The following is a 21,205-nucleotide window of genomic DNA, read 5'->3' as shown; positions in this document are numbered from 1 at the left end:
TAACCAAGTCCATAGAGACATTGTTATGAACTATAACCATGAAAATATGGAGATATATATGTTAAGGAACTTTTAGAATATTAGCTTTTCTATAAATTTTATACATATATAGTATTTTATACCGACATTATAATATAGACTTTTAGCTAGTGCAGATCAGTCAGAAATTTTTATCCAATATCTGATTTGTTTTTTTTAATAGGATGGAATTGAATAAGCCAAAAATTTTGAAACAGTGGAGCAGGAAGAAACGTAATAGAAATGATTTATTATTATTATTATTATTATTATTATTATTATTATTATTATTATTATTATTTAGCAGACATTATCCATTTTTTCATACATCATCCATTATCTCATTTTAACTGCTCCTAAGAGTTTTCACAAGAAAGAATTATCAGAAATCAATTAAGAAGTGAATAAAACTGAAAAACAAAAAATATCCGTTGAGGAAATTTCTTGTACAGATTATAAACCCACAAGCATAAAAATATTTTACTTCGAATTATATCTTACATATATCATATATGTATGCTCACATATATATATATATATAATATATGTATGCTTGTATTTTGTGTTAATCAGGTCGATGATCAAATACTGAATCTTACTTAATGAATCTACCCAACTGTTTTTAGTAAACAATATAAGGCACAGTATAATTCAAAATGAGTTAATAGAGAGCTTTTGTGCGAATGTAGAGAAAAAAAGACTTTGTTATCTAATTTATTTCATCTATTAGCGTTTTCGCGTGCTATACTTATAAAAGTTTGGTTAAACTTAAACAACATCTTTGATTACGAATTTACGATTGTATACTTTCTTGTAATCTCTCATTCTCTTTTAATCTTCAGAGCCAAAACTTAGTTGAGCTCTTAATTTAGCCATTAGGTGAATTATGTAGTGACGAAAAAGTGCTTACAATAAAATCGATCGCCGACTTGTTGACTAACATAACAAATCCATTACACTTATTTATTATGCTATAACTCCAGACTCGTCCGTGATTTTAAATCGGTTATTCTAACAATATCAATTCTTAAAATTTACACCATATAATTTTGTTTCTAGTCAACTTAAATGTGACACACACATGTAAATATCTTTACAATGAGTTAAAAGAGAAGACATCATGACGCAAAACCCCAAGTTTGAGTAGAGTGGTTAGGGCAGTTGAAGAAAGAACGTCTCTACTCTTGCCTCTTCATTTTTTTTATAAGCTTATCCTTAATGGAAAGCTACAAAACAAAACTGACATATACACATTTTCTATCATATCATTTAGTATACAAATAATATCTTTGTGTGAGTGTACAAGATAGCTAGCAAAACTATTGAAATTACATTTTCCTTGTTTTTAGGGGAATTAAATTAATCAAATACATGTAAAGCAATGTAAATTTGAATCTTTGATGATTTTTGGACGTCTTAGGTTTAGTGAGCATTCTATATACTAGTAATGTTTTATAACCAACAAAATACCATTAGACCAGAGTATCCAAATTCAAATATACGGATTGATCCTGTAATATGCATTTTAAATGTCATAAAACTAACCAATAAACCTATACATACAATGATTTATATTATATTTTACACTTCTTTATTATATTTATATACGCATATAGTCCCTATCTCATATGTATAAATAAGACCCAACCCATCCATCATCGTTTTGACTTCTACTTAAAAACGTACAACACCAAAAAAACATTGAGTTAAACCCTCTTTTTTCGATGAGAGACTCTTCAACAACAGCATCCACCAAATCCTCACCGTTATGGAAACCCTTTGCCTCAAACTGCTGCTCGGTCGATGACCAAACCGTCTTCGGCAATCTCAGCCGTTGCCGACCTTCGAGATCAGAGTTCTCCAAGAACCATCTCGGGCCACTTCCTTCTTTCCGGCGACTCTCTTTCGCTGATCTAAGCCGTTCTTCATCGGCTAGGATCAACGAAGATCTTGCACAGACTCTCGGAGCCGATTTAGTGGATTTTCAAATGTGTGAACTCAAGATGATCACTCAGAGTTTCTCTGCGAACTATCTTCTTGGAGAAGGTGGGTTCGGTAAAGTGTATAAAGGTTACATGGATGAAAATCTCCGACAAAGCCTAAAGGCTCAGCCGGTTGCTGTCAAGTTATTGGACATTGAAGGACTTCAAGGACATCGTGAATGGCTTGTAAGGACGTTTACCAATAATTGCATGCCTGATTTGTTATTGAGTTCTTTTTTTTTCACGTCTACTATTTTCTAATTAGTTTTTAATTATGGCATATTTGATTACGCATATATAGTTTAAATTATGGGGCATCCAAAAAGTAGAGTTCTTATAGAACAAAACCACGTCTCCTAATGATTTATATACAACGAAGTCAAAGATCCTTTGGACTCATGTCTTTATCTTTAAATACTTAGGATATAAAATGTGTTTGGTAATAATAATATGGATTAAGTACGCTGTACGCATATGATAATCTTGTCGTTTCTTTTTGGGTGTCAAGTACATCGTAACAGAATATTTTTCTTGTTAGTATGATATAATAGTTGGTGAGACCACTTTGTTATACACTTATACACGTATCTTCTTAGTTTAGTCTCTAAGAATATAATTAATTACATTTGTTTATGATTCATTTGCAGTCTGAAGTCATACTTCTTGGACAATTAAAGCACCCGAATTTAGTCAAACTCATAGGATACTGCTGCGAGGAGGAGGAACGAGTCCTCATCTACGAATTCATGCCACGTGGTAGCTTAGAAAATCACCTCTTCAAACGTATGAACATTTTTAATAATTCGCATTCGCATATATATTTAAGTATATATATGATCAGTATTTCATTTATATATTCGCATATATATTAATAATCACCTCTTCAAACGCATTCACGTGATCAGTATTTCATTTAGTTTTCTAACTACGATCGTACAGGGATTTCACTATCACTGCCGTGGGCAACGAGGCTGAAGATCGCTGTCGCAGCCGCTAAGGGTTTGGCGTTTTTGCATGATTTGGAGAGTCCAATCATTTATCGCGATTTCAAGACTTCTAATATCCTACTTGATTCGGTAATTTTAATTATTTTTTCAGCTTGAAAATTAATAAATAGTAGTATATATTTCTATTTTAGGAAATTTATCTATTAATTTGATGTGCTTTTAAAAAAAATCAAGGATTTTACGGCGAAGTTATCAGATTTTGGTTTGGCGAAAATGGGACCAGAAGGATCCAAATCTCATGTCACAACTCGAGTCATGGGCACTTATGGTTATGCTGCTCCTGAATATGTTTCAACAGGTACACAACATTTGTCTTTTTTTCCTTGCCAGTAATTTTGTTTTAGTCAATTTTTAATTAATTTTTGCTAAAACACATAAAGGTGAATCTGTCGTGGACATTTAATTTTATCAATAAATTTCATTCGATCAATTTTATCTAACGCATGGGAGCGCAATATTTTCAGGGCATTTAACGACAAAGAGTGATGTGTACAGTTACGGCGTAGTTTTACTCGAGCTCCTAACGGGAAGAAGAGCCACCGAAAAGTCACGACCAAAAAACCAACAGAACATCATCGACTGGTCAAAGCCTTACCTAACGAGCAGCCGCCGTCTTCGATGCGTTATGGACCCTAGGCTCGCGGGACAATACTCAGTCAAGGCGGCTAAAGATACGGCTCTTCTTGCATTACAATGTGTGAGCCCTAACCCTAAAGACAGGCCCAAGATGCTTGCCGTTGTGGAAACTCTAGAGAGTCTCATACATCACAAGGACATGGCGGTTTCTTCTGGTCATTGGCCTTTGTCTCCTAAATCTCATGGAGGGAAGGTTTCGCCGAAGGTTCGAGGGGATAGGGATAACCGGAGTGGTAGGAAATCAGCTCCGGGTTCGTTAAGATCTTGAACTTAATTAGGGTCGCATGACCTGAAAAGAAACAAATAACACGTCGTGTGTGTGTTGTGTGTATATTATATGGTCATACGTATCAAAGTGTGACATAATTAATGAGAGTACTATGACTTCCATTAAGAACAATGCCATTAAATATAAATGTAATAGATTTTGATCCCACAGGTTTTATATTAAAAATATTGAATCAAATTAGCTATGAGATTTAACCTCAAAAAATGTTTAGATCATAATTATTTTGGTATAGTATGTAGATCAAACTGGAACTTCTAGTAATTAATATCATATCATCTAATGGGCCGGGCTATTTGAACGAACTTAACCACAAGCCAAGCCCATAATTATTTCGGCTTTGAGCCCATCACAATTCAGAAACCCTAGGTTAAGCCAAGAGAGTATAAATACCCTAGTCCAGTACTCATTATAAAGTAAACCTAAATTTCTCTGTTCATATCGCCGCCTAGTTAAGTTTTAAGGTACACAAAGCTTCTCTTGATTTGATTTTTCTGTTTGGTTCTTCGAGAACTTGGTTTGTCTCTTACCTCATGATTTGTTTACGTTGATCTCATCGTTTCACATGTCTCTAGCTGCTTAAGTTTTGTTGTATGTTGTAGAACTGCGATGTTTTGTTTATGATATGAACATTTTGTATGTTCTCAAGTTGTTCTGGTTTTATGATCGAAATGATAACCCTCGGAACCCATTATAAAATCAAGGCCGGAGTCTCTGATCTGCTCTTTTGCTAGAAACCATTTTTTTTTGGTTTCTGGTTAGAAACACTCTAATGAGCTTGAGATTTGGCTATCTTAATGATGCCATAGGCCTTTGATCGAGGGAACATTTCGTTTCATATTTCCAGATTTCTTGAGAGTGTAATCTCTGAAAGTTCTGTTTTTTTTGGTACGTTAGCTGATTTGATTGCTGTTATGTGGTTTTGTATCCAACTCTTAATCTGGTGGTACTTAGCTGTCATTGAGAGTATATCTTATGTTATTATCGTTTCCTTGAACTTGTTGTTCTTTTCACAATCTGTTTTGCGCATCACTGTTTAGATTGCTAAAGGGTTTTTTTCTAGTGGTACAACTCTGTAATTTGGTAATTCATGGTGTTCATTTGTATGAGTGTTTTTTGCTTTATGTATATTGGACTTATTGCATCTTTCTTGTCACTATTATATTGAGATTGATATGATTATGTCATAGGATTGGATTTGTTGTTATCTTTATGTGTATATAATTTATCTTAATTTCTAGTGTTTGTTTCTAGTTGAAAGAACGTCTCACAGAAAGTTTGAGCATCCAAGACATGGTTCGTTGGGGTTCCTTCCTAGGAAAAGGGCTTCCCGACATCGTGGAAAAGGTAACTTGTAAAAAAGCCTATTTGCATCTGTTCACCAATTTCTTGCAGCTTCTATCTACTTGGTAGATTGAGTACAGCGTACTTGAATGTAAATAAGGTTTTGAGTATTTACAGTAATGTCTAAGCCAAGTTTTAATTCAGCAATGGCTTGTGTAGGTCTGATATGATATTCCTTGATTATGTTTTCAGTGAAGGCCTTCCCCAAGGATCATCCAAGAAAGCCTTGTAGGCTCACCTCCTTCTTGGGTTACAAAGCTGGGATGACTCACATTGTTAGAGAGGTTGAAAAACCTGGTTCAAGTGCGTTCTCACTCTTCTTTTTTAATGAGTCACAGCACGACACAATTATTGCATGTGGTTTTGTGCTGATCTGTGTTAATGTTGTTGTTGCCAGAGCTACACAAGAAGGAAACATGTGAAGCTGTGACTATCATTGAGACACCTCCAATGGTGGTTGTTGGTGTGGTTGGTTATGTGAAGACACCCCGTGGTCTGCGTTCTCTAAGCACTGTGTGGGCTCAGCATCTGAGCGAAGAAGTGAGGAGGAGGTTCTACAAGAACTGGGCCAAGTCAAAGAAGAAGGCTTTCACCAGATACTCAAAGAAACATGAAACTGAAGAAGGCAAAAAAGACATTCAAAGTCAGTTGGAGAAGATGAAGAAGTACTGCACTGTCATCAGAGTTCTTGCTCACACCCAGGTGCTTCATCTTTCTCAATTGTTATATTATGGTGGATCATAACATCTCTAATTGTTTTCATTTATGGTTAATTCGTATTCTGTTTAATTTTGATATGCATTAGATAAGGAAAATGAAAGGTCTGAAGCAGAAGAAGGCACATCTGAGTGAGATTCAGATTAATGGTGGAGATATAGCGAAGAAGGTTGACTATGCCTGCAGCTTATTCGAGAAGCAAGTCCCTATAGATGCTATCTTCCAGAAAGATGAGATGATTGACATAATTGGTGTTACAAAAGGAAAAGGTTACGAAGGTGTGGTTACAAGATGGGGTGTGACCCGTCTTCCAAGGAAGACTCATCGTGGGCTTCGCAAGGTGGCTTGTATTGGAGCTTGGCATCCAGCTAGAGTCTCCTACACGGTGGCTAGAGCTGGTCAAAATGGGTACCACCACCGTACTGAGATGAACAAGAAAATTTATCGGGTTGGGAAGGTTGGCCAGGAGACTCACTTAGCCATGACTGAGTTCGACAGGTAATTAAACAGACAATTTGATATGTTTTGTTCATCTGTGTAGTAGTAAACTGGACTTGTTCTCATGTTCTGTTTTCTTTTTGACAGAACTGTGAAGGATATCACACCGATGGGAGGATTTCCACACTATGGGATAGTAAAGGAAGATTATTTGATGATCAAGGGAGGTTGCGTAGGGCCTAAGAAACGTGTGGTGACATTGAGACAAACTTTGTTGAAGCAGACGTCTAGGGTTGCTACAGAGGAGATCAAGCTTAAGTTCATTGACGCGTCTTCCAATCATGGACACGGTCACTTCCAGACTTCTGAAGAGAAAGCCAAGTTTTATGGAAGAGCAGCCATCAAAGCTTAGATATTTTTATTTTTCAAAAACTTTTGTTTTGTTTTCAATTATTATCTTGCTTTTCGAGTTTTGACGGTTGGTTGACTTTTCCCTTATTTTGGGTATTATAAAAGTTTACGATTTATATTATAAAGGTTTTTATTTCAAGATTAGAAAATATGAAAATTTTATTGGTTTAATAGTTGAAGATTTTCGACTATCATCTTGTTATTCGAGTATGGTTTCTGTGTTGTTAAGTGGTTATAACATGTTTAAATGACTTGGGATCTTGTTGTGTCTCTACTCTGTGTTGTGTATGCTAATAGTAGTAGCATCGGAATTTATAAGGCCAATAAATTCTTTTGGAATGTAGGGTGGATATACTTTAGTTTGTTGTTATTGTCCAATTTTGCTTAGGGCGGGGGCATATAAACTTAGTTCCAAGTTAAGAAAGCATATATATGAAATACGTTTAAAATTTTTGTGAGTTTCTTTGACTTATGAGGTTTGAGCCTGAGGCATGAACTTTAGTCTATATGATTTGAAACGTCATCATAATCTTGGCTCTATGAAAAGTAGGATCCTTTCATGAGCCTTAAGTCTATATGATATGTGTCTACAAGCACTTTGCGACAATGTATGAATGTAATGTACAGTACAAAACCCTAACCTCACTAGATATTGTTTGCTCATCTTTTTTTTTTTTTTTGATTTATTGTTTTGGCACACGGCCATGATTTGTGATGAGTATCCGAGTCACCATCTTTAAATTTCTCTCTCGAAGTATCTTTGGACTTAGAACTTGAACATGATCACAAGGGTAACATGACTGTGTGGTACTGTGGTTTGTCTAAGATCATTTTGTGGATGGTCTTTTTCGAGAATGGTTAATCCGTTGATTCAGTCTTATGAACAAAAAGGGCAGGATACGAATTGAGAGCAGGCCCATTAATTAAATGAACAAAAAGGGCTTTAAGGCCCAATATATCAAAACCTAGCCCGATCATGTTCTTTAAGCTATTTTTGTAGCTGGAGAGAGCCTTAAGGGGTTTTAGGGTTTCTCATTCATCAATCGAAGCTTTTGAGACTTCAGAGAGAGAGAGAGAGAAAGACAAAAAAAAAAAAAAAAAAAAAAAGGATGGATTCGTACTCTGCGCCGCCGATGGGAGGTGTTTCGCCATCGCCTGAAGCAATGATGGAACAGGTCAAGACACAACTCGCTCAAGCTTACGCCGAAGAGTTCATCGAGGTCAGTCTCCTTTTTCTTCTCTAATCTTCGAAATCCTCAACCAATTTGAGGGTTTTTTGTTTTCTTTTGATGAGTACACAAAAGTTGAGATTTTTTCCGACCAAACTCGTCTGATCTTTGAATTATCAGACAAAAGTTGTTGTTGTTGTTGTAATTTAAAGTTTGGGGTCTTTTGTTGTTTTGTTGTTTGTGGTTGTGTGTTACAGACTCTGAGAGGAAAATGTTTCGAAAAGTGTATAACGAAGCCAGGATCAAGCCTAGGAGGGAGTGAGAGTAGCTGTGTTTCTAGATGCGTTGATCGTTACATTGAAGCTACTGGAATCATAAGTCGATCTCTTTTCTCCAAACAACACTGATGATCAAAATTTACAATCTCTTCTTTTCTTATGATTTTATTTATATAAAAAAACCAAAATGTTTTATTCAAGATTAGAAAGACAGCAAAATTTACATTGGTTTAATAGTTGAGAGAGATTTTGCAACTATCAACTTGTCTTTTATTCGAGAATGGTTTCTGTGTTGTTGTTAAGTTGTTAATTAAAAAAACATGTTTCAGTGACTTGGGGTCATGTTGTGTCTCTTCTCTGTGTATGCTTAGTAGTAGTAGTAGCATCGGAATCTATAAACTCTTTTGGAATGTTGTTTGGATGGTGTATACTTAAGTTTGATGTTATTGTTCCATTTTGCTTAGAGAGGTTATAAGCTCAAGTTTAGGATCCAGATATAAAATCTGTGTTAATTTTTCTTTGGTGTTTGAGTTTTGTGGTAATAACCTTAGTGAAAACGTTTCTATGAATAGTATGATCCTTACGTCTCTTGCTTTGTGCCTACAAACATTTTGTAACAATGTACAAAATCATAACCTCACTAGACATTGATGCTGATCCTGTTTTTGACTTGGTTGTTTTGGCACACATGTATGAGTTTTTGATTAGTATCTAGCCCTTGGTATATAATCCAAAACCGAAAAAACTGATTTGGATCGGTTTCAGTTTTTCTGTTAAAACCGATCGGTTTTTACATGGAATTGTGATTCGGTTTTCAGTTTTTAACCGATCGAACCGCAATCTGATCGGTTATCTGCTACACCGAAGACACAATTAATTTCTATACATTTGGATTTAGATTGTATTATTTAATAGTATCCATCCAATTACAATTAGATAACCGAACACAATTAATAGTATCCATCCAATCACCATCTTTAAATCTCTCTCTTTGGACTTAATTAAACATGTTCATAAGTAACATGATTAGCGTAGCTGTGTGTGGTTTATCTAAGATCACTTTGTGGACTTACTGTTTCAATAATGGTTATGACGACACGAGTGTCTTCGAGAGAGAGACCACATATATGCGCTCTTACTGGGCATTGTTAGGTCTCGCATCGACTACAGCTTAAAAACCTAACAACAGCAAATTCGTTGCAGAAAGGGGTCGAATATATAGCTTTATGTAGCGAGATTGACTGAGATGGAGTCACAACATGAAAGATAGATAGATAACCAAGTTTATTTTCTTTTTTTGATTACTAGTATCTCCCAAATTTCATTATACAGTATCTTTGCAACATCATGATACTAGTGGGTTGATTTACATCACAACTGATTCAATAAAATTACGAGGAAGAAGCAAACCAATGAAAACTTCATTACCACAATCCAAGTCAATAGACCGTATTATTACATTTTAGCTTCTGCTAAAAAAAAGATAATATTCGAGTTCCAGAATGGTAAATTTGATTACGGTTTTTTAGCCGTAATTAAACCTTCGATCTTTGAGGGTAAGAAACTAATTATAGTCACTGCCAGAGATAGCATTTTGGATTATTTTAAGGAGTCTTAATTTTAAGGAAGAGTTATTAAAAAAATTACTAAAAACTATGTGGTAACAAATCATCGTCCAAAAATAGCAACATTTGAAATCCATCTCTTCTCTACTATAAAAACCACCAACAAGCGTTTCTTCATAATCCAACAGAGCCAATTCCAAATACAATTAAATAGATAAATAAAATAAAATTGAGCTCCTAATCGGGGTTTCTTTAATAAATTATTTATTTATTTAATATATTTGGAAAACAACAAAATAATACTTAAAATAATATGGGGATGTCTAAAAGTGTCAAGGTTATTCTATCTCTCGCCCTTGTAGTGTTCTTAGCTCTTGCAGCAACCACGACCGAGGCAAAATACATAGACTATGGCGACATGAATCGTGGAGATCATGCTAGAAACTGTGACAAAGCGCGCCCTGAATCCTGCAAGAAGGTAGAAGCTAATCCTTATAAGAGAGGATGCGAATTGGCCACACGTTGCCGTCGCAATCCAGGTGGTGCACAAAACTGAATCAACCAACCAATCCAAGAGCATACAGTATACTAGTTTCCTATCAATTATATATATGTTGACAGGCTTCTGATTTGGAGTACCACTCTTGGCTATCTGTAAAACACATATTACATCCTAATATTCATTTGTTAATGAGATTCTTTTATTGCTCATTTTTGGCTTTGTGATAGATTGTAACCAGATAATGTTATGATCAATCATATCATATATAAAATATATTTCAGTTATTATTCGATAGATAAACAATCTTTCGAGCTATTTTCACTTTCTTATGTTTTTAATTCAGTTTGATATATGCTTTTTGACACAATAACATGTCAAGAATTAAGGGAAAATATGCAACACTTTCATTCATCCCTAGCTAGGATAGATTTCAACAAAGAAAAGCGAAAACTAAAACACAATCTATATATGTTTTAGGCTCACTTAGAAACATAGATTCTCATACAAATTAAATACGAACTCTTAAGTTGAATATATTGAAAACTAGTGGCATTGAAAATGGTTTAAACCGCTCCCTAAAATGGTTTCAAAAATTAAATACGATACTCTGTTTTTTTTTTTCAAAGATCAACTCTGTTTTCTTAGACCGTTACATTACGCAAAATAATCAATTATGCAGACACTGTAGATAGATTAGATAGTATATTAGACGATTACTTGTATTCAGCTTAGTCGACATTTTCAAAACTATTTTATACATATATTACTTATGATGACATATTTTAAATATAAGATTAAACTGTAAAAGCAACATAAAGTAAGTGTATAATTAACTAGATCCTTTAAAAAATATGAAAATGTTGCCATGTTAAAAAAAAAAAAAAAAACGATTATGATTGCTCTTTTTTTATATATATATATATATATAAAGAAAAAACGATAACCTAAAAGAAATTTAGTTCTTATATTATATTAAACAACTAAATATTGCATTTTTGTGATATTTCAACAAAGGAGGATTTATACTACATTTTGTGAAGGGAGATTTTCAAAAATACCTCTTTTCCTATGTCACTTTTTAAAAATACCTTTTCATGTTGGTCATTTTCAAAAATACCATTTTTCTATGAATAAAATTACTAAATTCTAAACCCTAAACTCCAAATGTTAAATTCTAACCCTTCAAAACTATATCCGAAATGTAAAATGAGAACCCAAATCTAAAAAAAATTCTAAAAATTAATTTAACATATTGAAATTATGTAAAAGAGGGTAAAAATGAAAATGTTAGAAAAATATGATATTTTTGAAAAGAGGTATTCCAAAAAGGGTATTTTTAACAAATTCTCTTTTGTGAAAGCTATTTTCAACAAAAGAGGATTTAAATATACTTCAAAAAATAGATTTTCTAAAGACATATCTGTCAATTCAAATAATCCGTAAAATAGAAAATAAAAAAAAAAACTCCCTATTGTTTCATATATAGGTAGTTATTGTATGTATTTAATTTTAATTCTAGAAAACTATTTTTTGTTTTTCAGTTTTTAAATAGACGGTATTAACTAACGTCAAGATAAATATTATATGGAACACATTCATTTACTAAAAATCTTTGTGGTTACTAATCATCATCTAAATATAACCAACTTTGGAATCCTTCTGTTTACTACTATATAAACACCAATTACCGCTTGTTCATAACCACAGAGCCAATTTCCGATACAATCAAATATATATTTAAGTAACATAAAAGTGAACTCCTAATCGGAGTTTACTTTTGTTATTTATTTATATATTTGTTTGTGAGGAAATAAAATAAAACAAAGGTAATATGGGGATGTCTAAAAGTGTCATGGTCATTGTATCTCTCGTTCTCGTAGTGTTCTTGGCTCTTGCAGCCACCAAGACTGAGGCAGCAGTAAGAAAATACATAGATTATGGTGTTTTTAAAAATGATGAAATAAATTGTGACAAAGCGCACAAAGCTAACTGCAAGAAGAAGGAAGTAAAAAATCCTTACACGAGAGGATGCCAAAAGAGCCATCGTTGCCGCCCCGAAGAGCTCTCCGATCCAGATCCAAAGCTGTGAATCAACCAACCCGAGAGCATATATAATATAACATCAAATTTGTTTCCCTAATCATAAAGAATGTTCTGACAGGCTTCTGATTGGTTAGTGGTTATCTATCTTTATATATACACATGACATCCTCATATTACCCTTGTTAACTGCAATTATTTGCAGTCTATTTTCTTGGTTCTGTAATTAATTGTAACTCAGATGATGTTATAATTAATCACTTATATTATATCTAACAAATATATTTTTCCGCTTACTTACGTACATGCATCTGAGCGAGTTCTAATTATTTTTATTCAGCTTATTTATTATCTATTCAGTTTGTTTGAAACATGTCAATAAGTTTCTATTTGAAAAATGGAGTTATTCATTCTTAAGATGAAAAACTATTCTCTAGTTCTGATGCACGCTGATCAAGGCTAGTAGCACGCATCCGATTAGATAGGTGTAGTGATATTCTCAATACCTTCTCGGTTAGAAGTGAATCAGAATGTGATGCATACTATCATATATGATATAACATTGCTGGTATTTTGGCACGGTGCCGTGTGCTCGTTCGTTCCGTATGTACTTGATTTTAAAATTTGATTGATATGTTAAAGCGGAAAGAGATGGCTTGGAGAGTCTCTTTTGCTTTCTTTTGAGCTTCAGAACATATTGTAATATTGTATGCATCAAGCACCAACCTCTTTGTACTAAAGTTCCCACGAAAAGCTTTTAAGCATTACCTTATCTGTTACGAAACAAACAAAAAAAGGTAAGTTAGTTCATAATTTCAACAAAGATAGGAACTAGTGTTAATTAGTATATATAAAACGAATTTCTTAACATATAAACAAAATTAACAAGTAACAAGCACATGTTTTAGTTACAATTGAGCATGTTTTAATTTCAAGGAAGAAATATTGTATGCAGCAAATTTCTTCGAAGCACGTTAATTTAAGTTGCGATAGTTCTGTTAATTTATCATATGGCTACTCTTGTAATTTATAAGAATGACAATGAGATCACAGGGACTAGTGAGATTAAACCTGTTAGAGTTGTGTACGTAAGGTAAGTAATTAAGACCGGGTAATACACATATTGAATTATTGCTATTCGTCACTAATAAATGTTATATATTTATATCATTTAGAATAGACATATATATTGTCGTTTGCATAACGATATTCTTGACTAGATTAGTATTCATTATAAACGTTAATACATGAAATTTAGATGTGCCAACATATAGTACCATGTGCATTGTTATATCAATATTGTTTTTCGTGTGCTATATAATGCAACTATTTGTTGTAGAGAGTCGACATTGCATTGAAAAAACTATAATGCTATAACATAGATTTACATGACATGTTATGACTAGGGTTTGCCAAAATGTATAAGATACTTGGTTTGATTAGTTATATGTCCAAAACCATATTGAATTTTGCTACCTAAAAAGAAAAATCCATATTTAATTTTAGTTTTTTTTATAGCAAAAAGTTCTGTATTTGAATATATGAAAATGGTTGATAGATAGATGTGAATGCAGATACTAGTACGGCAAAAATATAATTTGGGTTTGGATTATGTGCACTCGATCGATTTGATATAATTTCTGAATTTCATGATTTCTCATATTATATATCAGTATTTTGTGTTTCTGTTTTGCTATATGTGAAAATAAATCACAACATTAATCAAATTCAATATTTTTTTGTTTAAATTAAAATTGTGAAATTAGCGTTTGAGTTGGGTAAGGATCCCTTGTAGTCTTGTACACAAAATGGGTTGTTCTCATCATCTTTATTCTGAGAACCTTCGCATTAGCACAAAGATTCGCTTCAATCAAAATACTCCAAAAATTTGTTAAAATACATGTTCAATTGTTCATATGTTACTAGTTTTTTTTATACGTGTTATGATATTAAAATAATATAAAGTAGCCATTCAAGTAGAGCCGGTATCTTTTTTTTTTTTCATAGAAGTTATATGATACACCAATTACAAAATGTTTCCCATTATTTACAAACTTCACTACTATTTACCATATGTATAATAAATCCAAAAACTTAGCTAAGTTTGTAAATAATGGTAAACTTAGCACAGTTTTCTCATAGATATTTTACCTCTTTTTATATTAAAGTTGCCTGAAATGTAGTAATAAAAAATACTGGTTCTTAATCATGTGAAGAGTGATGACTTTTTCATAGCTTTAGAAGTAGTTAACTACCTCATATAATTCCTGTAAATAAACTAATTAATTTCCCAAATGATATTCGTAAGCTAAACCTTCACCAGATGCATTACCAAAATAGTCAAATAACAATATGTAATCCATCTCGATGTAGCTATCGATCTCTTTAAGAGACCCAACCAATATTCAACAATTTTGTTTTTATTTTCATATGTTTATTTAATCACCTCGACTTTTTTTGGCATCGATCACATCTGCATATATTAGTTAGCACGACCGTTATTATGACATTATGTAAAATTATTAATCTGAATACATATATTTTTGAAGTCCTTTTGCAAATACATATGTTTTAAAATATTTTTGAAAACAATTTTTTAAAATAATTTTTGTGTGGAGCTTGCGGCTCAGTCAAATAAAAACAAATTTAAAAACTAAGGGGGTGATTGACAAAACGACACTAAAATTAAAATATATGTTAGGCTTTTAGCCAATCATATAAATTAGCGGAATGAAAAAAATATTTCTACCAAAAAATTAGACACCAGGCTAAACGAATTTTTGTATTGAACTGACAACAGATTTACTATTAATTTTTGCAAACATTATAAACGTTATTAAAATTGCTTTTTACCTATGATAATTGATAAGACTTGTATTGTATCTTCTTGGACTTAATATCGTTGACGTACGATCGATCTTGACAAAGCTGGCAGTTCATTGCTTTTCGTATTTATAACAAGAAAAGATATGTGGGATCCGAAACTGGATATATATGTAGGATTCGCTTTACTGTAACTATATCAACCAATATTTAAAAAAAAAAAATATAATTTTCAGATTCTCAGAAAATAATTTCTGTAAATTATAATGTGATCAATGCAAAGAGATTTTTACGTTTAGAATAACAGACTTTCTTTGAATGTAAAAATATTTATCATTTCCAGTTTTTTTTTTTTTTTAAATCTGCTAATTATAATGTGAATGCAATGAGATTTTTACGTTTAGAATAATAGACGTTCTTTGAATGTAAAAGTATTTATCATTTTCAGATTTTCAAAAAATAAATTTCTGTAAATTATAATGTGAATGTAAAGAGCTTTTTTTGCGTTTAGAATAATAGACTTTCTTTGATTTTGGAAACCTAGTCTCAAGTCTCAAACTATCTTCCGACCTAGTCATTTTTTGTTTTTTACTTCCGAGTTTTGACCATTAAAAATATCACTAAAACAACAGGAAACGTCCCATGGTTGTTCACTGGTCCCCAAAAAAAAAATACTCGTAGCTTTTAAGTTTAACGACTCAGATTCGAACGTGTCTATCCAATTGGCCTTTGGAGCTCATGCATCCGTAAAAAAATTGGAATGTAACTTTGCTGGTTTTGTAGGTTGTTAATTGGTATGTTTTTGAAAAAAATTCGTTTTTTCTGTAACTGTCTGTAAAAAATTCGAGAATAGGGATATAACAACTTACTTAGCGTCCATATAGAAGAAAACTTATACCATTATACGTAAACAACTAATTAAACGTTGATGTAACAAAGAAAGAACATTAAATATGCTTTTTCGAAACAAAAAAAGAAACATTAAATATTAATTTTTTAAAAAAATCACAAAAATACATAACAGTACACACAGCATGTTTTTTAGAAGAAAAAAAAAATCATCATTATATATTAATAGGTTTCAAAGTTCTTGACTTTGAAGATTGAACTTTTCAAGCTATGCCTACTCTCCGGTCGGCTTCTTTCATCTTCGTCTCCGTGTGTTTATATAAAGACACGCATACGTGTTTTGATGATTGCAAAAATCAACTTCTTTATCTTTTTTTTCATATTCTTTTTTTATTTATTATTTAAAAAAAGCTCTTTGCTTGGAATTATTCTGTGAGCTTTAATGGCGGATGATCCAGTGAAAGAAAAAACATTAGAGGAAACTTCTACATGGGCCGTCGCTGTGGTTTGCTTCGTTTTGCTTCTGATTTCGATCGTAATCGAGAAACTTATTCATAAAATTGGATCTGTACGCCTCTTACCAACTTCTTCTCCTTGATTCTCTGTTTCTTGCTCTGTTTCTGTGTTTGTTTAGTTCTTCTTCATCGTCTCAAAACTTGATGCCACAGATTATAAAGTAATTTATGTCTACAGACTGCTAAAACCCAAAAGGGTTTATTACAAGTTTTTATATTTGTGTCGGTTTCATAGTTTGCTCTGTTTCTGATTACTAAACCAAATCCATGCTCTGTTTTGACACTTCTTCCGACAGTGGTTTAAGAACAAGAACAAAAAAGCTTTATATGAAGCCCTTGAAAAAGTGAAAGCAGGTAAATTTATTTTTAATTTTAAACTATATTGTAAAAAAAAAAAATTCATTTTTTAATCTTCTTTTAAGTTTTGGTTAGTTAAACATCAATTAAATGTTGTTGTTTTTTTGTAGAGCTTATGCTGATGGGATTCATATCACTACTGCTTACTATTGGACAAGGCTACATCTCAAATATTTGCATCCCAAAGAACATCGCAGCGTCCATGCACCCTTGTAGTCCATCCGAAGAGGCGAGAAAGTACGGTAAGAAAGATGTCCCAAAGGTGGAAGACGGAGAAAACGACGATGAAAACTCGCGTCGAAAGCTTCTCCAATTAGTCGACTCTTTCATTCCTCGAAGGAGTTTGGCTACTAAAGGTTATGATAAGTGTGCAGAGAAGGTAACAACTCTTAATTCTTTTTAGAAATCTTTCTTTGTAAGTAAAAGCCACTAACGTAGACTGCTTTTTCTTTTTTGACAGTCTGAGTTCTCTAATGTTTCCTTTTTTACAGGGAAAAGTCGCTTTTGTATCGGCTTATGGCATGCACCAGCTTCATATATTCATCTTTGTACTTGCGGTGTGTCATGTGATCTACTGTATTGTTACTTATGCTTTGGGAAAGACCAAGGTAAAATTTTTTTTACGTCAATCCTCATTGTGGCCACACCAGTTGAGATATCGCTTCGTTTCGCTAAAAGATTGAAACTTTTATCGTAGATGAGAAGGTGGAAGAGATGGGAAGAGGAGACGAAGACAATCGAGTATCAGTATTCGCACGGTAACTTATATAAACTTAGAATGACAAATCGATAAATTTGAAACTGAGTGTGAAGTTTGAACGAGGAATTTTTCGCATAATGTAGATCCCGAGAGGTTTAGGTTCGCGAGGGATACATCTTTCGGGCGTAGACATCTAAATTTCTGGAGCAGAACAACTATTACGCTGTGGATTGTATGTTTTTTCAGACAGTTCTTTAGATCTGTAACCAAAGTTGATTACTTAACACTTAGACATGGTTTCATCATGGTAAGTATCAATCTTTTGATCTTAAAACGTTTCCATTGGGTTTAAAAACTAACCTCTCAAGACAAAGATCATAATGCTTCTTCTTCTTTCATCTATTTCAGGCTCATTTGGCTCCTGGGAGTGATGCAAGATTCGATTTCCGCAAGTATATTCAGAGATCATTAGAGGAAGACTTCAAAACCATCGTCGAGATCAAGTATGGAACTAACAACGATTAATACAAACTCCATCAGTTCACTAACTAATTAACGATTAATCTGATGTTTCAATTGCTTTATATTTTCAGTCCTGTGATCTGGTTCGTCGCCGTGCTATTCCTCTTGACCAACACAAACGGTACACTCATTTTCAAAACCTCACTCCATCAATATCTCTTTAAAAGCCTTCAACAGTCCAAAACTAATATATTTCCTCTGCTTTTTCATACGAACAGGATTGAATTCTTACCTCTGGTTACCGTTCATTCCCTTCGTCGTAAGCAACAAACAAAAACCTTTAAAAGAAACCTATTTCCTTTGCTTCTGTTGTAACAAGAATGAATGTACAAACAAACTGCAGGTGATTCTTGTTGTTGGGACAAAACTTCAAGTGATAATAACAAAACTGGGACTAAGAATCCAAGAGAAAGGTGACGTAGTGAAAGGCACACCACTTGTTCAGCCTGGTGATCATTTCTTCTGGTTCGGTCGCCCACGTTTCATTCTCTTCCTCATTCACTTAGTTCTCTTCACGGTAAACATTAATCTTACTTTCTGATTCTTCTCCTTACAACAACAACGCAAAAAAAAAATGTCTGAAAATAACCATACCTTATCATCACCATTTGCAGAACGCGTTTCAACTAGCTTTCTTTGTCTGGAGTACGGTAAGCAAGCAGCTCTGCATTATCCACGAACTTAACACGTAATATACCAATTCAATCAATCATTTCATCCAAAAAAACTATTTGCTTATCTATTCAGTATGAATTCAAACTCAAGAACTGTTTCCATGAAAGCAGTGTAGATGTCATCATCAGAATCTCAATCGGGTAAGTAAAAAAAAACATATAGCTTTAAAACCAAATCTGAGACACCATCCCTTGAAAAGGTAACAAAGTCCCCAACCTTGATCTTGATCTTGCAGACTTATTGTCCAGATTCTTTGCAGCTACGTTACTCTTCCTCTTTACGCTCTAGTCACTCAGGTAAAAACACACACATACACATAAAGATTCTAACTTTCAATTTCAAAGATAACAAACACACACACACAACACATAAAAATTGTAACTTTGCAATTTCTAAATCTTTGAATTTGATGAACTTTGGTGAAGATGGGTTCAAAGATGACACACACACATAAAGATACTAACTTTCAATTTCAAAATCTGATCTTTTTTGAATTTGATGAACTTTTGCGAAGATGGGTTCAAAGATGACACACACAAACACATAAAAATCGTAACTTTGCAATGTCAAAATCTGATATTTTCTTGAATTTGATGAATCTTTGTGAAGATGGGTTCAAAGATGAAACCAACAGTGTTCAACGAGAGAATAGCAACAGCGTTAAAAAGTTGGCATCACACAGCAAAGAAACAGATGAAACATGGAAGGAGTTCAGAATCAACCACACCTTTCTCTAGCAGACCAACAACACCAACGCATGGTTCTTCTCCGATTCATCTCCTCCGCAACGTCCCTCACAAACGAAGCAGAAGCTTCGACGACGGCTTCGCGAACTCCATGTCTCCGAGAAGGAACTCCGATTTCGATTCGTGGGATCCTGAGTCTCAATCTCCACACCACGAAACTGCTGAGGCTTCGACGAATTCAGTTTCGAATCATCGTTCTAGGTTTGGAGAAGAAGATTCTGAGAAAAAGCTTGTTGCTTCTTCATCTATTGAACTACCTCCTGGACCTGGTCACATACGAACACAGCAGCATGAGATTAGTAATATAAGCTTACGGGATTTTTCGTTTAAGCGATGAAATTAAAATTGAATTATTGTTATTATTAGTGATTGGCTAATTATGTTTTATGTAAACAGTTCCTTGTACATCTTCATCATTATACAACTCTATACATATTGTTGTTGTTACAATTCTTTGAGAGTTTGTGAAGGATGTGATAGTGGATATAAATAAAGCATGCAAGGTGTTTGATAAAATGCTTGAATGAGACTTGGTTTGTCGAAGCATAGCGGTTTTTGGGTGTAGACTAGTGGATAGAATTAGACATGGTTTGTAGAATGTGTGAGGAGAATCTGAAGCCTGGTTTCGCCAAATCATTGTTTCTGTTTTTTCTTTTGTCTTTGATTAGGGATCTTTGAGAGTTTGATTAGGATCTCTTGTTGTAAGTAAGTGCACTCAAAATGTAGTTCTAGGAAAATTGCTAGATAACTCTTTGATGGAATGTTGTTATTAATGGGGTTTGGTTATTATTGATGGGGTATCTCTGAATACCAGATACGTAGTTGTTGTTGTATTGGGGTCAGACTATAAAATGAAAGTCTGAAACTAATAGGTCAAATGGTTAATCTTAATCGGGTCAAAGGTTGGAATTCTTTGTTGCTAACATCGATCCTTTTTCTTCATATCCAAAAATAAAATTATACCTATGGCTCGAAATTTACAAATAAAAAAATTATGATTGAATGAAAGGCCTTAGATTATTTTTTATATTAAAAATATTTAGAGTTAATCATTTATATATTTTTGTTAAATTTCTTTTTTTGTTGGAAAATAAAAAGATTAACAAAATAAGAATAAGAACATCAATTTTATATATTCCATATATTGTTTTCCAAAATTTACATTTCTTGTTTTTTTTTTTTTTATATATATTGGTTTTCCTTTTTATTAATATATTTGTATAGAAAATAATATAATTTTAAAATGTTAATTAATAAAATTGTAAAATTGTCGATTCCTTATTGATTGTTTAAAATTATATGTAAACAGTTTTTTAGGAGTTTCTACTTTTATTTTAGTATAATTTACAATTACTTAAAAATTGACCGTTACATCAACATAAATATATTTCCTTTTCTTTCTTGGTTTATACAACGGTCGAAGCATAAAAAAAAGAGAAAATATTTAATACTTGGCAAAAAAGAAAGGAAATATTTATTCGAAAAAAATGAAAAATGCTTAAAATTAGAAACCTGAAAAAAATGGAAAATTCTTTCGTATATATAAAACACGATGGATGACCAACATTTATATATTCATTCTTCTTTGTTCATTTGAAAAGTGTGAATCTTACTCTGCTCTAAAT

At 33.0% G+C, this 21,205-nt stretch overlaps 4 protein-coding genes, 1 long non-coding RNA gene and 2 pseudogenes across 8 annotated transcripts; 6 read left to right on the top strand and 1 right to left on the bottom strand.

Moving 5' to 3' along the window:
• The first annotated feature begins 1,677 nt into the window (after positions 1-1,677).
• Positions 1,678-4,109, top strand: LOC104703751 (putative serine/threonine-protein kinase PBL15). The gene is made up of 5 exons (XM_010419825.3): positions 1,678-2,186; positions 2,648-2,783; positions 2,940-3,076; positions 3,182-3,305; positions 3,472-4,109. The coding sequence occupies exons 1-5, from the start codon at positions 1,743-1,745 to the stop codon at positions 3,909-3,911; spliced, it is 1,281 nt and encodes a 426-aa protein (XP_010418127.1). The 5' UTR covers positions 1,678-1,742; the 3' UTR covers positions 3,912-4,109.
• A 212-nt stretch (positions 4,110-4,321) lies between these two features.
• LOC104703749 (large ribosomal subunit protein uL3y) lies at positions 4,322-6,978 on the top strand. 2 transcript variants are annotated; one of them, XM_087460070.1, is made up of 6 exons: positions 4,322-4,393; positions 5,171-5,276; positions 5,466-5,576; positions 5,671-5,975; positions 6,079-6,488; positions 6,576-6,978. In XM_087460070.1, the coding sequence occupies exons 3-6, from the start codon at positions 5,537-5,539 to the stop codon at positions 6,838-6,840; spliced, it is 1,020 nt and encodes a 339-aa protein (XP_087316196.1). In that variant the 5' UTR covers positions 4,322-4,393; positions 5,171-5,276; positions 5,466-5,536; the 3' UTR covers positions 6,841-6,978. The 2 variants fall into 2 exon arrangements, with proteins under 2 accessions (XP_087316196.1, XP_087316197.1); XM_087460071.1 differs by having other exon boundaries at positions 4,328-4,393; positions 5,184-5,276.
• An 881-nt stretch (positions 6,979-7,859) lies between these two features.
• Positions 7,860-8,618, top strand: LOC104703748 (mitochondrial import inner membrane translocase subunit TIM13-like). Its single transcript, XM_010419822.2, has 2 exons — positions 7,860-8,059; positions 8,266-8,618. The coding sequence occupies exons 1-2, from the start codon at positions 7,949-7,951 to the stop codon at positions 8,413-8,415; spliced, it is 261 nt and encodes an 86-aa protein (XP_010418124.1). The 5' UTR covers positions 7,860-7,948; the 3' UTR covers positions 8,416-8,618.
• A 1,420-nt stretch (positions 8,619-10,038) lies between these two features.
• Positions 10,039-10,647, top strand: LOC109125692 (protein RALF-like 9 pseudogene; annotated as a pseudogene).
• A 1,412-nt stretch (positions 10,648-12,059) lies between these two features.
• LOC109125691 (protein RALF-like 9 pseudogene) lies at positions 12,060-12,689 on the top strand (annotated as a pseudogene).
• A 3,587-nt stretch (positions 12,690-16,276) lies between these two features.
• LOC104703747 (MLO-like protein 6) lies at positions 16,277-20,096 on the top strand. 3 transcript variants are annotated; one of them, XM_010419821.3, is made up of 14 exons: positions 16,277-16,633; positions 16,877-16,934; positions 17,048-17,316; positions 17,429-17,545; positions 17,635-17,695; positions 17,781-17,944; positions 18,046-18,140; positions 18,231-18,280; positions 18,378-18,418; positions 18,503-18,676; positions 18,774-18,809; positions 18,907-18,974; positions 19,070-19,130; positions 19,444-20,096. In XM_010419821.3, the coding sequence occupies exons 1-14, from the start codon at positions 16,508-16,510 to the stop codon at positions 19,915-19,917; spliced, it is 1,794 nt and encodes a 597-aa protein (XP_010418123.1). In that variant the 5' UTR covers positions 16,277-16,507; the 3' UTR covers positions 19,918-20,096. The 3 variants fall into 3 exon arrangements, with proteins under 3 accessions (XP_010418123.1, XP_019083633.1, XP_019083634.1); XM_019228088.2 differs by having other exon boundaries at positions 16,315-16,633; positions 19,260-20,096; XM_019228089.2 differs by having other exon boundaries at positions 16,315-16,633; positions 18,774-18,847; positions 18,945-18,974.
• Positions 18,439-19,703, bottom strand: LOC147941959 (uncharacterized). The gene is made up of 4 exons (XR_015562697.1): positions 19,562-19,703; positions 19,051-19,118; positions 18,754-18,823; positions 18,439-18,669 (listed from the first exon to the last, which is right to left on the bottom strand). It is a non-coding gene; the product is annotated as an uncharacterized LOC147941959 (long non-coding RNA).
• Positions 20,097-21,205: the final 1,109 nt, after the last annotated feature.

The sequence above is a fragment of the Camelina sativa genome, chromosome 7 (genome assembly GCF_030686135.1).
Source record: "Camelina sativa cultivar CO46 ecotype springtype chromosome 7, ASM3068613v1".
NCBI lineage: Eukaryota > Viridiplantae > Streptophyta > Magnoliopsida > Brassicales > Brassicaceae > Camelina > Camelina sativa.
This window is presented reverse-complemented; position numbering and strand designations above follow the sequence as displayed.